The sequence below is a fragment of the Alligator sinensis genome, unplaced genomic scaffold, assembly GCF_000455745.1.
Source record: "Alligator sinensis unplaced genomic scaffold, ASM45574v1 scaffold1559_1, whole genome shotgun sequence".
Classification (NCBI taxonomy): Eukaryota; Metazoa; Chordata; order Crocodylia; family Alligatoridae; genus Alligator; species Alligator sinensis.
The window spans coordinates 177,767-193,396 of NW_005843021.1; the positions used below are offsets into that span (position 1 = coordinate 177,767).

General features: G+C 43.3%; 1 protein-coding gene across 13 annotated transcripts in view; it reads right to left on the reverse strand.

Moving 5' to 3' along the window:
- Positions 1 to 15,630, reverse strand: part of FGGY (FGGY carbohydrate kinase domain containing) — a 260,805-nt gene that overhangs the window by 50,902 nt on the left and 194,273 nt on the right. For all 13 annotated transcript variants that reach the window (XR_003092036.1, XR_003092037.1, XR_003092034.1 and 10 more), the window contains 4 exons: positions 14,137 to 14,244; positions 9,750 to 9,811; positions 4,428 to 4,575; positions 86 to 160 (listed from right to left, as the gene is read on the reverse strand). Coding sequence is in view for 8 of the 13 variants with exons in the window: in XM_025193138.1 (XP_025048923.1) it covers positions 86 to 160; positions 4,428 to 4,575; positions 9,750 to 9,811; positions 14,137 to 14,244 (393 nt within the window). In the remaining 5 variants the exon portion in view is untranslated. The remainder of the gene's footprint in view (positions 1 to 85; positions 161 to 4,427; positions 4,576 to 9,749; positions 9,812 to 14,136; positions 14,245 to 15,630) is intronic.

Sequence of the window (15,630 nt, forward strand, 5' to 3'; positions counted from 1 at the left end):
CACCATCAATCCCCCACAGAACAGGGTGCAGTTTGCTGAAGTCCTTCATGCTCTTACACAACTTAGGCTCTATAAAATGACTTACAGCAATGGCTTGAATTGTGGCCAAGTAGATAAGGGCAAGATCATCAAGGCCCTGAGACAGTGTGAGCCCAACAACCTGTGTGGAAAAAACAAGGGAAAAAAAAAGTGTACAAATCCAGCAGAAATGGAAGTTTTCCGCATTTTCAGCACACAAGGCATGTTTCTTGGTGTATCAATGCTATTTCTAATCTTGTCTTTGAGGGTGGCACGCAGAGTGTTACATTAAACATGTTACTTCCGATTTGGGGAAGAGTCACAGGAAGAGATCTTGCCTTTGCAAAGAGACAATGTACAAAACATACTTTGCGGGGATGGGGATTAGCATGTTATGTGTTCCTTGATTTTTTTTTCTTCTTATAAGCTTTACATATGGCTTTGGGAATACATTTAGTGCAATATTCTGAACTGGCACAGTAAATGGAAAAAAAAAATCCTGTCCCCCCCCCCCGGTACATCTTTTCAGTGAAAGACAATTAATAATTAAAAACCAGATTCTGATCTCATTTTGTCAGGCTTATTTCCAAACTGCCTCCAGTTAAGTAATGGAGTTCCTCTGGATTTATATCAACATAAGTGAGATCCAAATTTGCCCCTCACTGTGGCAGAAAACATACGGAGTCGTTTTCATCAAGTCATCATATCAAGGGAATAAACACCCACTGTAGTATATATTTCTTTCGGAAATATACTTGGGCGTGCTCTCTCTCTCTCTTTCCATATATACATTGGTCAACTAAGTTTTTCTTAAAATGTTCCTATTCTCTTTAGCCAAAGGATGCAATATGTTGGTTTTTTTGGGGGGGGGTTGGGGGGGGGAGGGGGAGTGTGTTTATTGAAAAACAAAGACCAACAAAAATTCACTGAGAAGAGATGTTTCCCTTCGAAGTTTCTGCCTCAGCTGCATGCTATTTTTAATCTAAAATGTTTCTAAGGAAAAATCTCCACCCAACTTCAATTCTGAGCCAAATTTGCAAACGCATTGTCCAAGGGATCCCAAGAGCTCTACACTGGGGTACAGCTGAGAGCAAAGGATAACCTTAATAACTTTACTCAAATTACAGATAGAGTTACTGTTCACAGTTAGGTCCTTCTGAGCTACGGCTCTCTGCAAAGCCAGATGAGTACAAGTATGAGCTGCAGTTAGTTGAGTATAGCTAGTCCTGGCACCATATTAAGATGGAAGTTCATTTTGCCTGTAGTTTCAGTGGCAACCTGGCATTAATTGGAAATAAAGATGCAGCTTAACTTGTATATAGTTTTTAATGAGTCACTGATCCCATAAACCCTTTGTTAACAACATGTATCAGAATCATCTTTAAGCTGATGAGTCAAAGAGTAATTAGCACTTCAGTAGACAGTGTCGTCAAGTACTGTCCATTTAAGCTCAATAGTTAAAGAAAAAAGGTTTTGATGCTCTTAGTATAGAATATACAAGTATGTAAATAGCACTACATTTAAACTGTAGGTCTGATTCTCTCACTGTTGTAACCAGAATTAAATTTTCAGGAATGCGTTATTACTGTTAGATAAGAGTTCGATTCAACCCCTCAGTTCCAGACATTCCTGAATTTGGGGTAAGTTCAAACACAGATCCAAACTTTGCAGCTGGGTTTCATCCCTAATTATCAGACTGATTTTGTTGTGCAAGAATGCGCATGCATCACCAGTTCTTTTCTCTATCATTTCAGTGATAACGGTTCCTGCATTTCAATTCACTACTTTCCTGATTATCCAGAGTCATCAAAGTTGTAGTTATCTAGTATGCCCTCCTGGCCAGTATTTTCAATTTAGGTTGCCAGGACACTTAGGGTGCTAAAAGTCACCCACTCCAACTGGGGTACGGCCTGCGATGCTTTCTCAGGTTTTTGCCTTACTCCAAGAACCAATGATCATTTTAAAGGATGTTATAACACAAACCACCTGACACAGAAACTGTTGCTATACATCACTGAGACTCAAAAGATCCTAGACCTTTGACACATATGATTCAGATTGCACCCCTTTCTATCTGCTTCATTTGTCATGGTCCTGTACAACACCATCCTGGCGTGTCATCTAGTTATTTTGGCTGCCTATACATATACTTGGGGGTAGAGGGGATGTTTTAATTAGAGTGATTCCTGGAGACCCGCTCTAATTAAAACACCTCACCGTCACATATTTTAAGCGCGTGCACGCTTAAAAATAGCCGCAGGATGCTTTAGCTAAACCTCATGCAACAAGGTTTAGCTGAAGTGCCCTTGTGGCCAGTTTAAAACATGCGGGTGCTTAATACATGTGATGGTACGGCGACCCTGGAGCATTCTAATTAGAACATGAACCAGCACGTGTATAGGCAGCCTTTGCCTCCATCAGGTTCAGTTAGACACAGGGGTGTCAAAAATACAGCCCATGGACCAGATTTAGCTAAGCTGAATCACATGGTATGTGCTGGACCAGCTCTGTGCACAGGGCCCACAATGTGCACCACCTGGGATCCATGATAATCATGATGCCCGTTCTAGCTGGTCTAGAATCCATGCTGCACACAGTGCCCCACCAGTCCTCCCCACCCAGCTGGTCCAGACTGCATGCAGCATGGATCCCAGACTGCTCAGGGTAGGGTCCACATGGGGTGCAGATCCCAGAGTGTGTGCCGTGCATGCTGGATCTGGCATAGGGGGGCATAGGGTGGGGGTAAAGTTTTTGAGGGCTTGATACGGCCTTTGACACCCCCGAGTTAGGAGCATCCAAAGGTTTGGAAGCTTCTCTGACTTTTATGAGTCCACAACTAGGGGGCTGTACTTCAGTCCCTGATTCGATTCAGCAGAGATGCGGCCTGATTTGGTGACCGAATCTGTGAATCCAAATCGAATCAGAGGACCCTTTAATCAATTTGGAGAGATTTGGAAAGATTCTGCGATTCAGACATAGACACAGCTTTAAATGTTTTTTCTATGTTCCTCTTGCTAGCAGGCATGGCTCGTGAATGCTGTGATGGTGGGGTGGATGGAGCATCCCACAGGAGCGTGGGGGGCTCCCCAGCATGCTCGGCAGCAGACCCAGGAGTGGACCAGAAGCACTTCTGGTCCACTTCAGAGTCCGCTGCACAGTGTGCTAGCCCCCCTCCCCCCCACCAATGCCTTCTCAGCTCGGTGACTGGTGCCTCCTGGGTCTGGAGGGGCACCCGGGTCCCCCTATGACTGGTTACCAAGCCAGGGAGGGCATGGGGGGGCCCCCAGCGTGCTCCCCGGCAGACCTGGAAGAGGACCAGAAGTACTTCTGGTCCACTTCAGGGTTCACTCCCGAACACACAGGGCCCCCCCCGCACACACTCCTGTGGGATGCTCCATCCGCCCCAGCATTGCAGCAGTCATGAGCTGCACCTGGTACCTTGAGGTATGTAGAAAAAACATTTGAAGCTGTGTCTATGGCCAAATCAGTGATTCTCTGAATCAGCATCGAATTTTCAGATTCAGATTCGGCTGAATCGAACTGGGGACAGTGATCCGAATCAACAAATTGAATCACTGCCCCCACTTTGGGCCGAATTCCAATCTGAATCGAATAGGGCCCATTTTACACCCCCTTATCTACAACATTATGTTGAAAACTGGTAAAAAAAAGACCTTCAAATATTCTCTCACAAGTTTTCTAGTGTTGCTGCTCCTGCTTCTGGACTGAAACACTGCGAAAACTGTCCTTCATACCATATTTCGCTATTCCAGTTCCAGAAAACATCTAAAAATTTCAAGCCAAAATAAGACTGAATTCAGCTTTGAAAAATGAATGAAGGATGAGGAGGTATAAGGAGGTACCTCATTTACTTAGTTAATTATTTAGGTCTGAACATGCACACCCTTCTCTAAGCATTACACCAGAGCTTTCCAGCTTCTCTTTAAACCAACCAGTAAGCAACTGAAATAATGTAACACCCATATTCAGAATACATCAATTTAATCTGGAAAATTTTCTTTGCAATACATCACTCTAAATTTATGTTACTGGTTTTAGAGGCTCATCCATTTTACATGAGAAATCCAAGATTGTGCAGACAGGTGGGGCAGTCAAAGATAATCAGTGATTGCAGGGCAAAATACTGGAAGAAGTACCTCCTCATACTTTTAGCAAGCACATGCAGCCCTAGTGATATCAGAACTATCCAGATTGATGGCGAGCTGCAAATACATTTGCTAAATCCAATAACAACAACAGCAAAAAATACTAGCAAGAAAATCAGGTCTGCTGGGATATTTTGCATAACTAAGGAGGAGTATGGTTAAAATAAAAAAGAAAGCTCCTTCTAAACTTTTTTTTTAACATTACCCTGTATTGACCTTTTGCAAAGTCAGGCTGTTTCTTACCATGCCCTTTAGTGTCAGATCTGCTAAGGGAGATCGGTTACCATGGAAATCTGGCCAAACATGTAAATCAACAGTGAGGAAACCCACAGGCAAAGATTTCTTAATCAGATCCAGGTGACTGTTCAAGTATGTATATATACTTTGAGCACTGGAAGAAAAACAAGTTGGAAAAAAGGGAAGGGGTGGTGGGGGGGAGGTTATTCATTGAACATAAAACATTTGTACCTCTAATATCAAATGCAAGAAAACCATCAAAGAGGCCCACAAGCCAAACTTAAAACAAATGAGAGAAAGACTCATTTGCTTGCCAGGCATGCAGAATAAGCGGGGAGTTATATTGCACCATCGTACAGCAGGAGAACCAAGTTCCTGAATGTAGTGGGGATGTGGGGAGACAGTAGGGAGCAAACAACCTTCAGAAGTAGCTGCCCTGCTACCAGTGCATTGCCTCCTGCGGGTCACTCCTGGAGCTGCAGCTGTTTGGTGTTAGGCTGGCAGACATGCCCGTCACAGAGAAGAGGTGTGAATATTGTGAAAGAGAAGAAGGAAAAGAGCAGCAGGGAGGGAAGGAAGAAATATGATTCCTCGAGAAGAATGAAAACAAATGCCTTATTTTCCCCAAATATTATCAATTCTCTTGTTATTTGTGTCAATTTTTTTCATTCGTGCTATATAAATGTTGGAGAGTGTGGTCTGATTAAAACAGAACAGCAAGGGTGGAGTAGGGTAAAGCAGATGCTGCTATGCTGGGGAGGAGCTGAGCAGACTCCAAATTGGATTTTATTTGGGTTCTGATACTACACCCAGCTCCACATTGTCCAAGAGCCTTTTTCCTGGGCCAACAGTAGTTGCAGGATTAATGATGAACTGTTCATTGTTCTGGCTTGCACGGGCCCAAGTGACATTCCAGTTAAAAATGTTGCAATTAGGGTTATAATACTTTTCTAACAAAGAAAAAATGCAAGCAACAGATTCATAATTTTCCTTTTTTCCTTCACTGCTCAGGAATGTCCGAGCAGGGCACTTAATTTCAGGCATCTAGGTCAATAACAGCATCTAACCCTAATTACAATTGATTAGTCATTGTCTCATTTATTGTAGGTCCAAACAGTGATATTCATTTAGCCCCTACATATATATTCAATCACACACTAATGAGATCCCTAAGGGAATTTGGCATATGCTTTACCACTTTGACTTCTGACCTCCTAGCAGCTGTATATTTATATTTGCATTCAACCATTCAGCCGCATGTTTTTTCAATTATACCTTACCATGTGTATGCTATCAGAGAATATCATTCAAAATGAAGTCCACTTGGAAGACATTAAAATAACTAATTCACATCATTATTCACATACTTTTAAATGTGCTTTATGTGCCTTCCTGGAACTGAATTATGATAATTTTGTGAGTTACAATGATCCTTTCCCTCACCCCCCAAGAGTAGCTCTATTTTCTGCCTCCCTAAAGATTATATTAGAAGCAATACCTGCTAATGATCAATCCCTGCATGTTCAGCGTAAATCCTGATTTTATGGAATAGAGAGGGGAAAAAAAAGAGGACGAGAGCAACATCATTCAACATGGGGCCTATGTGACCTCCCAGATTTCCTTCTGGTCCTCTTGTTACTTGTACCTAATAGCAGGGATTTCCAGTGGGTGCAGGTATTTCAGAGCTCAAAGCCCGTGCAGCAGAAATTTAAATGTGTCTTTTCACCCCAGAATTACCCTTTACTCCTTCCCCTTCCTCTAGATCTGGGCCATAAGGTCTGGGTCAGTATGAATGACAGAGCTTCAGAGCGTCTTCAAACACTTGTCAGTGCCATGTGCAGTGCTGGGCTACTGATATTCTTGTACCGAATCCCTTTCCTCCTTTAGCAACAGTAGGGCTGTGCTTTGCACTCCTGAATGTTTGAAGCAAATGCTTTTTGTCACCACCACCGAGCTTTCCTTTGGCTGTTTAAAAACTCTGTAAGCGACAGCATGAACAAGCAGCAGAAATTCACCAGAAGGTAATATCTGTACTGTCGGCCATATCTCAGAAGCCAAGGGGAGTTATGTACTTCATCTGCATAGGTGCATTTGAAAATGCTACCAGGTGCCTACCTACATCTTCAGATTCCTTATTACCTCTGAAACTCTGGCCCTAAAATCCACACATTGAAGGAACTGCCAACTGCCATTATTATAGATGACCTGAATGATCCCAAAGTACTTTACAGACACCATTTCACTGCCGCAAATTCTGTCTGAACACCTGAGGACAAAACCCTGAAAGTAATATGAAAATTGCCAAAAGGAGTGAACTCTAGGCCCAAAAATATGAAGTCAGTATATTCCCCTTGAAGAGCAAAGAGTTAATTGAACCCTATCAGGATTAGTGCCTGTCAGCTCAAGGAATCTAGGTCATTTGTACACGCCACAAAATTGGCCTTTAAAGTGGCTTAATGCCCTTTTTCACTGCTTTAATGGTGCAGCTGTTCACACATGTCGGCAGCATAATGCGTGTTAAATGACTTCGGGACACAGCAAAATAAAACATGTTGAGGTGTTTCAGTTTGCTACCTTACAACCACAGAGGGAAGCACTGGGGCCCGTGCAGCTCAGAAGCTGTGCAGGCAGCCTGGTAGCAGCCCGTGCAAGCCGCCTGGCAGCAGCCTGGGAAGGCAGGCTCCACCGAAGGTGGGGGGGAAAGCAGCAATTCTGATCTTTTTTTCTTCTCCCTGGAGCTTGCCTGACTGCCTGAGCTGCACAGGAGCCTGGTGCTTCCCTCCACGGCTGAGGTGGTCCCTGCGACTGCCTGGGCTAGATGCCTGCAGGCGGGTGCCACCTGGGAGGTTCTGCTGCTGCTGTGGAGGGAAGCACTGTCCCCCTCCCACAGCTCAGGGACCGCTCAGTCCACCGGCAGCTCACCCTCCTTTCCCCGCTGCCGGAGAGGCAGGGAAGGATCAGGCCTGAACCCTTGCATATATGCCACGAGGGTTTACTTTGCCTTAAATTGAAGTGGTGTTAAAAACCCACTGCTTCAATTTAGGGAGAATTAAACCAAAGTAGACCCTGTAGCATATACAAATAGCCCTAGACACTGCAGCCTTGATGCTTAGAACAAAAAGTCCTCTCCTCTCTTGACCATACACTACAAGTTTTCTCATGTCAAAAATACCTGTAGATTATTAACTGACAAAACAGCTGACTTGTCACAACCCTATACCTTGCACAGTTGCTGTTGGTATGAAGTTGGTATAAAATAACACTGCAAGGATGAGTGCAGAACACTGATTCTGTTTGCAATTTTATAACCGCTCTGCACTCACTGACAAACATAAGTGACTTTGCAAGGCAGGGAATCAGGCCAAATACACCTTACTGTTTATTTTAGGGAGATCTGCAGGCAAATAACTCATCATCTCCTCCCCATCAAGGGTCCAAAAAACCCAGACAAGACCAAACGTTGATATAAAGGGCCAGAATTAATTTGAGAAAAACACAGGAAATTCAAAGCTGAAGCCAAAACTTCCTGCTAAATAACCACCTTCTACTCAGCTCTTTCAGTTGATATAGTCTAATCTGATAAGGTCTCAGAACAGCAAGAGAAAGTTTGTGCCATATGTGCTGTAATAGCTAGGTACGATGTTATGAGTTAAAGATGGAATTTTGGCCTGAACGGCAAGGTCCCTGGCTTCTGTCCATTCAAGTTAGGTACTAATGTTAACTTTAATTTCGGTGCGAGTGAGGGTTGAATTTATAAGTGGCTTGTTTACTAAATTTATAGCTATATAAACATTTCATTAGAAGGGCAGTGTCTGGAAAGCATTATAGAAGTACAATTGGGTAAATTAACTGGATAAAATATTATAACCTTTTTTATCAACACTCTTCTGCACAGTTTTATGATCTTCATAAGCCTCAAATATAAATTAAGGATGGTAGGCTGTGCTACATGAGACTGTTATATCCCATGGTATTCAGTATATAGGGAGAAAACAAGTTCCCTCCATCATCTCAGCGCTCGTGGATGGTGCACTGTGTAACTGTATAGTTTCATTCAGTTAGGGCTGTCTACAACAGCAGATGCCTCTGCAGCACCAGCATAAAATACAGCTTGTACTCGTATGACTGACTTCTCATTAAAACTCACCGGTGGGGGACTACATCTGAAGCTTCAGCATAGGGGAAAAATACAGAGATTGACTCTTATTCTGTAATACGAACTTTAGCCATAGCCTTAAATCACACGGGACCCTAGAAAGCATGAAGTCTCCTTCATTCAACATGACATGTAATTGCTAGAACTGGACTTCTGGGAGGCAGAAAGAGTTCTTTAAGAAAGAGTCACTGGCTATTGCAAGGCCTTCCTAGATGTCATAGGGAAGTAGTGGGTTTTCTAGAGCAACCAAGGCAGAAGTAGGGAGGACTGTGAGAAGCTCTGTGTCAAAATCAGCGTGAATGTGCGTGTGTGTGTTTCTTTCAGGACTGGGACTTGTATACAGGTTAGGGCAGGGTGAGAGACTTGAGCGAAAATATCACGTTTGCTATGCTTCATCATTCCAGAAAAGGAAGGAAGGGAAGAAGGAAGATATTTCCCGCAGACAGGCAAATTTGTTCTTATGGCTCTAGTCTTGGAGAGTTTTTAACTAAAGATGAGCCCAAGTGGAAAGCTCAGGCTCTAGATTTGAAAGGCAGCTCACAGGCAGCCAGCCTTCACCCTCTGAAGTGGCTGACTTTAAACCCCAGATCCAAAAAAGAACTGTAAAAAGTGTGGATGTAGATCCAAATGCTGCAGCTCAAGCATACCTCTTTAAGTAACCCTTTATTTTGGTTTTCATTCCTCTTTCCCACCATCCCGGAGTATCTCTTCATACAGGAGCTGTTCTTTCACGTAGCTTCCACTGTGCTATTAGCAGCAGTCTGCTTAGTCTCATCCCTAGCCCTTGACAACATCACAATGATGAGGCCCCGTTAGCCCAAGGCACCCAGGTGTGCCACATAGAAAGTATTCAGTGCTACCAAGTGACCTAATCAGGTGGATACGAAAATGGCTTTGATGTGCAAAGCAAAAGGCAAGCCCCACTACTTGGGTAAGTATTCTAACCTCAGGGAGGCATGTTTTAAGTTTGTTAAGCTTTGATCCATGAATTATCATAATTGGAACAGCCTTTGCAAATGCTTCCAATCAGTTCACATTCAGGTAACTGAGTTCGTAGACAGTTTGGCTGATTCTCATGTTCTGAGATGAGAGCACTACAGGTATGTGAGTTCAGTATACTATTAAAAATCATTATAAAGCAGATGCTGTAGTAAAGAAGTAAAAGTGGTGACCTGGCCGCAGCTTTTGCTTGCAATTCTGGGAAGGCAACGTGGCCCTGGACAACATGCTCGATCTGAAAAAGAAAAAAACCAACTTGATTGAAAGAAATTCAATTTAAAGATTCGCTCCTGGTAAAGCATTTTGGGAAATTACAGTTTTAAAATGGCAAAAGTGCTTGGTCTTATTGAAGCCAACGGCAAAACTCCCACTGATTTCAACAGAGCCAGGATTTAGTTTAAAAAGATGTTATACCTAAGATGAGTAAAATAATATGTTTATAGCTTCCCAGGTATAGCTGCAAGCAAAAGGCATCACCCCTTGTGTCTCGAAAAGCCAAAGTATGCTTATTAATCCATTTCATGCCATTGCAGAAATGGTGACATTTAGAAATCTAACTCACCTTGAGTGTTACTGGTGCAAACATCTAGCTTGCATTTTTCCTTCATTCTATATTATAAAGATAATATCTATTGTCAAGGCTGTTTAATGTTGGATCTGTTAGAATATCAAATGTCTAATTACTTGCAGACTTCAGATGTTCCTGAAGCAGACAGCACAATATTCATGCAGCACAAGAACACCGCACTATTTTGTAGCATAAGCTTTGCTAGTACCTCTTACTAAATTCATTGGGCAGCCATGCGAATACCAAAATTATGTTATAATTTGTATTAATAAAGTTCTATCAACAGATATCAAAGCCTACAATCAAACAACTCCGAGGCAGGGTTGGAAACAATTTTTAATACAGGTTAATTGCTTCGTTGGTTGCTATTAAAGTGTTTGAGTTTTACAGGAGGATTCCAAAAAATAGTCATCCCTAATCTAAAGGCAGTTTTTGGAGAGATGGAAAATATAACAGAACGTATCCCTTAGGGCACCGGGGCCAATCTTTTTGGCAGGGATGCTACAAATTAGCCCTTTACCCCATCCTGAGTGCCACTCTGATCTCCTTATCCAGCCTGATCTGTTCCTCTGCATTCTGCTCGGTGGCCTATCTGACAGTCCCCTGCCAGGTGACACGCAGAGGCTGCGTGTGCCACTTGCAGCACATGTACTGCAAGTTGGCTACCCCTGCCCGAGAGAGACTAACATAAAGAATGCTATGAGAAAATCCTATACTAAATTACTGATATCAAACTCTGTTGTGGGGCAGGTCCATCTCAGTTTCTTAGCATGAAGTTAACTGATGGCTAGTTAGCTTGAGCTAGCTAAAACACACGTAGTGGCTAGAATGGAAACTCTACAGATCTCTCTCATAATACAGGTGCTCGTCCTTTACTCTGAAAATCAACTAGCTCAACGTGAGGTCTGGTATAAACACAGCCTTTATACAGTGAGCATGTAAGATGCACCATGCAGGGAAATGTCTCCCTTACTATTCACAAAACAATGCACTGAGCAGGGTCAAATGGGCTTCCAAGATAACTATTTAAGCCTCATGAACACATGACAGCACCTATCAGAGGCAACTGTAAAGATAAAGAGGTAAAACTATGACTGCTCAGGGTACTGGAAATACCTGCTGACCAAAAGCCAGACGATGTGTTTAATTTTCATAGTTCTCATTAGTTCCGGAACTTGAGTATTAACAGTATGATGACAATTATTTTCAATATGCGCACACATGTCCAGATGGACAGCAGACGAAATACATTAAGTTCCTTCTTAGGTTTGCACAGAAGATTAAGGAAAGCAAATTGCACAATGATAAATGTATCAAGAACAAAGCTTTGGGCTGCCCTGAATTTTGAAAAACTGAAATATTAATATTAGAACAAGCCATCAGGCATTAGTCATATACATGAACTATATAAAGCTGTCCAGAAAATGTTTTAAACTTAATTTAAAAGTCAATATACATAGGTGCATGCTTTATATATATGTGCACGTGCGATAGAGAATTAATTTTATTAACAAAATTATATTACTGCAACATTAAGGTTGCAAAGTTAAACACTCAGACTTCAGAAATACCCAAATTAAGGTTGCATGCATAAACTTACCTATAATTCCTAGCAGATGTTTTTTTGGCTGCTGTCTGTAATTATGTCTCATCTCAATTATGCAATAGACCTTTTCCTACACATTTTGAAAATGCAGTTTAAATGCTTAGACCTTCCAGAAGGAAAACTGGTTTTTTTTTAGAACAAGCAACTCCTCAAAAGAAATTTTGAAATTTCAAACTTTAGCAGAATTTCTGATAGGCTAAGCTAGAAAAGTGATGGGAACCTTTTAAAAGAGAAACTCTTTATTTTGCTCTCACTGGATACCATTGGCTATGTTCAAACTTTATGGGGAAAAAAAATCACCTTCAGGCACAGACCAATCAGCGAAAATGTAATCCCAAAATAGGATTTTTTCAAACAGCTAAGAGTAGGTGTGCCAGGACACTGCGTGTGCCTGCCACTTTAAGGGCCTGGAGCTGGCAGCCACCAAGTGCCTGATGAGGGCAGCCATTTTGGAGTCAGGGGCTGTCTATATAAACAGGGCAGTTTGGCTGCTGGAGGCCAGGCAACAACATTGCCTGGCTGGAGGGCTGTTGAGATCATCTGGAGGTAAGGGAGGAGCTAGAGGGGATGGTAAGAAGGCTCCTGGTACTGGGTATGACCTAAAACTGCACCCTGCCGGGAGTGGGTGGCCTGGTGGGGCTCCCAGTGGTGCAGGAGCCCCCAGGAAATGCCAGGCCAGTTACCACTCCGGTGAAAGGCGGGTTGGGGCGCCTTAACCCCTAGCCCCCACCACCAGGTAGGTAACCCCTGTGTTTATAAAGGGCCCAGAGGGCAGACCCTGGGAGAGAGTGAGGGGCTAGAGACCCGACCCGAATGAGAGAGTACCCTCGACTGGCCCATGCTGGGGCCAGGACCAGGATGGTCAAAAGGGCCAGGGGCCCACCGCGAGGGACGCCCAAGAGCCGGGGACCTGGGGTCCCAACTAGCCTGGAGGTGGGCCGGGGCTGGTAGCCGAAGGTCCCGGGGGGACCACACCTGAGAGGGGAAAATGGCTTCGGGGGGCTAGGTAGCCTGGATGAAGGTGGAGAGGCCGCCTGATTGGAGGGATCATGGAGGGGTCCTGTTTGGAAGATTCTGGGGCCCAGTGTGGGGGCTGGTGAGGAGATGAACACCTAGATGCCATCAGTGAGGCTTGGGCTGCGGTATTGGGGAGGATAGGAGCCGCAGAGAGCGCCCCCTGGCATCCGCAATTAATGAATCAATTAACATCAAGGCGTGGCGGGTGAGAAGGCGGGTGGTTGGTCCAAGAACAGGCAGGCGGGCCACAAAGATCGGCCCTGAGTAGGCCCCCTGTTACAGTAGGCAAAAGCCTATTTCATTATGATTGCTTCTTTGCAAATGTCATTACAGTAGAGACAATCAACCAACCACAATAGCAGGTTTGACATATTTAATTTCAATTTCTTTTTCTCTACTTGTTTTGCATGTATCATCAGAAAAATCCACATGAAACAGAATATTCTACGAATGTCTTAATAAAGATACACTTCCCCTAACATACCTAAAGTTTTATGCTAACTTTTGCTAGGGGCCATAACAAAAATAGAAACAAATTCCAAAGATCTTCTTGGAGTACCAAGTGCCTCCTTACAGATAAAGAAAGTCAGACCTTCACTGCTTCAAACCTTTAATCTAGTGGTTCTCAAACTTTTTTGTACCAGGACCCATTTGGAAACATCGATGGCCAGTCCCGACCCACTGCCCCCCACCCTCAGCCCCCCAGAGTGTTTGGCAGGGGGAGTACATGTGAGGGAGTGGGGCACCCAAGCAGCCCCTTGCAGGCTGGATCTGAGACAGTTTAGAAAGGAAAAGCCAGAGTTTCTCACATTTTTCTCCTTTAAAGGAGAATACATTTTAAAAGTCTGTTTGTGACCCTTTCATATTTTCTTGTAACCCACTTTTGGGTTGTGACCCATGGGTTGAGAAATACGCAGATCTACATTCAGTTTGTTAATAAATTAAAGCAGTATCTGTTCCTCTAATTGTACTTTTAAAGACAGATCTCTCCATTGTAACAAATGGGATTAGAATACACTTTCAGGTTTAACTTTATTTCCTCAATCTCCCTTAGACTGCAGAGAGAATATATATGTTTGGCATTTGTATTGGAGAGGGCTTGAAGAGGGAATGCTCTTTTAGTCCACTTTCTCTCACCCCCCTGACCAAGTCCAAATACAAGAGTTTTTATCCTTCTGAAAATTAATAGACTTTTGAGCAGCGAATTGTTTAGTGCTTTTAGCAGCACAGTCACTATCATGCTCTCATTAAGATATTCTGGGCCAGCCCCTCAGCTGGCATACACTGGCATCGCTCAGCACAGCTACGCTGATTGACAAGAGCTGAGGAACCAGGCCAGTATTTTAGAAGAAACTCTTTCCAGACTTACCAGTTTTCCTGTAGCGCTTTGGCCTCCTTCGTTCAGCCAGAATCCAGGTACCATGGCCGAGTAATAGGGCCCCCAAACACCAGGCACATAAATGGGGGTTTCACTTATCTGCAAAAGCAAGGATAAACATAGTCAATCAAACTGCCCTGTTTGACTGGGCTTTCCAGGGGCCATCATTGGCATTAGAGCAATAGAAATGCTCACACGAGGAGGACGAGCAACAGATTTCAGAACTTGGCCCTTACTAGATACATTTTAAGTGGGAATAATTAACTTTTTGATGAGAAGATAATCTCCTGCTGATGCTGATCACATATTAAATTGTGCTTAGCTGATACTCCGGAGTTGTTTATGCCGTAGCTGATCATTTTTTCAAAGCAGAGACTTAAGATAAAACTTGAAGGTCCTGAGACAATGTCTGAGATCCTCAGTTAGGTCTTTCTGCTCTCATGATGCACAGGAAGAGCAAGGTGCCTCCAAATGGCATTCACAGAAGTCAACAGGTTCAATGAAGAGTTGCCAAAGTTAGCCAGTAGGAAACACTGAGGACAGGACTGTGGTTTAAATCCTGTCTCTCTGGGGGGATTTAAGGAAGTATCTTTCTTAAGTGTTGCTGGAGATGTCTCCTTAAGTGTTGCTGGAGATCTCTTCCTTCACTAAAAGATTCTCCTGGATGTAGGTCTCGAAGGCCCTTTTCTCAAGAACTGAACAGAGACTGCTCTTCTTTTTCAACACACAGGGTACCCTACTTTTATCCACTAACGCAGCAGTTAAACTATTATGGAAACACATGGAAGACCTGGATTCATGACCTCTTTTTGCTTGAAATTGGAATTCCAACTACCAAGCTAGAAGGGTGAGGGTACTTGCTTTTCTTCCTGTTGAAGCTGTCCTACCCTGCATTTAGATTCGGCATAGTTCAGTTCAGGTCTCTGACGTCCTGTGAGTGCTCCAATCCCTATGATGATAAATTAAGGGGAACATCACAGCCAACTCTTCTGGCTGTGCCAGGGTACTTAAGTGGCAAGGTTGAGGATTTTGGACTTTTATGGATTTAGGAACATCTCGCTCAAGAGCTCCACCAGACTAACAAGATAGAGGTCAAAAGAAAACATCTCCTGGCCCAATCAGTAAGAATCTACTTTCTCAGCTGGAGCTTGCCCTTCATGGGTGGAAACCTGGGCCCCACCAGAGTCATCCAAGGTCTGCCCCATACTGTTTGAATACAAGTCCCTATCCTGTTCCCAACAAATGTAATGCAAAGCTCCCCTTGACTTCAGTGACAGCAGAGTCAGATTTTTAATAGAAGATTTGCTAAACATTTTAGGGCTGCCTACTAATATCAAGCTTATTGGCATGTGTTCATCATATGTTTAGTAAATAGACCAGTAGAAAGGTTTCTGTACAATCAAACCATCATTAAATTACAGATAACTCTTGCCAGGAACACAAAATTAAATTAAAAAAACCCAAACAAATAAGCAGAAACAGGTT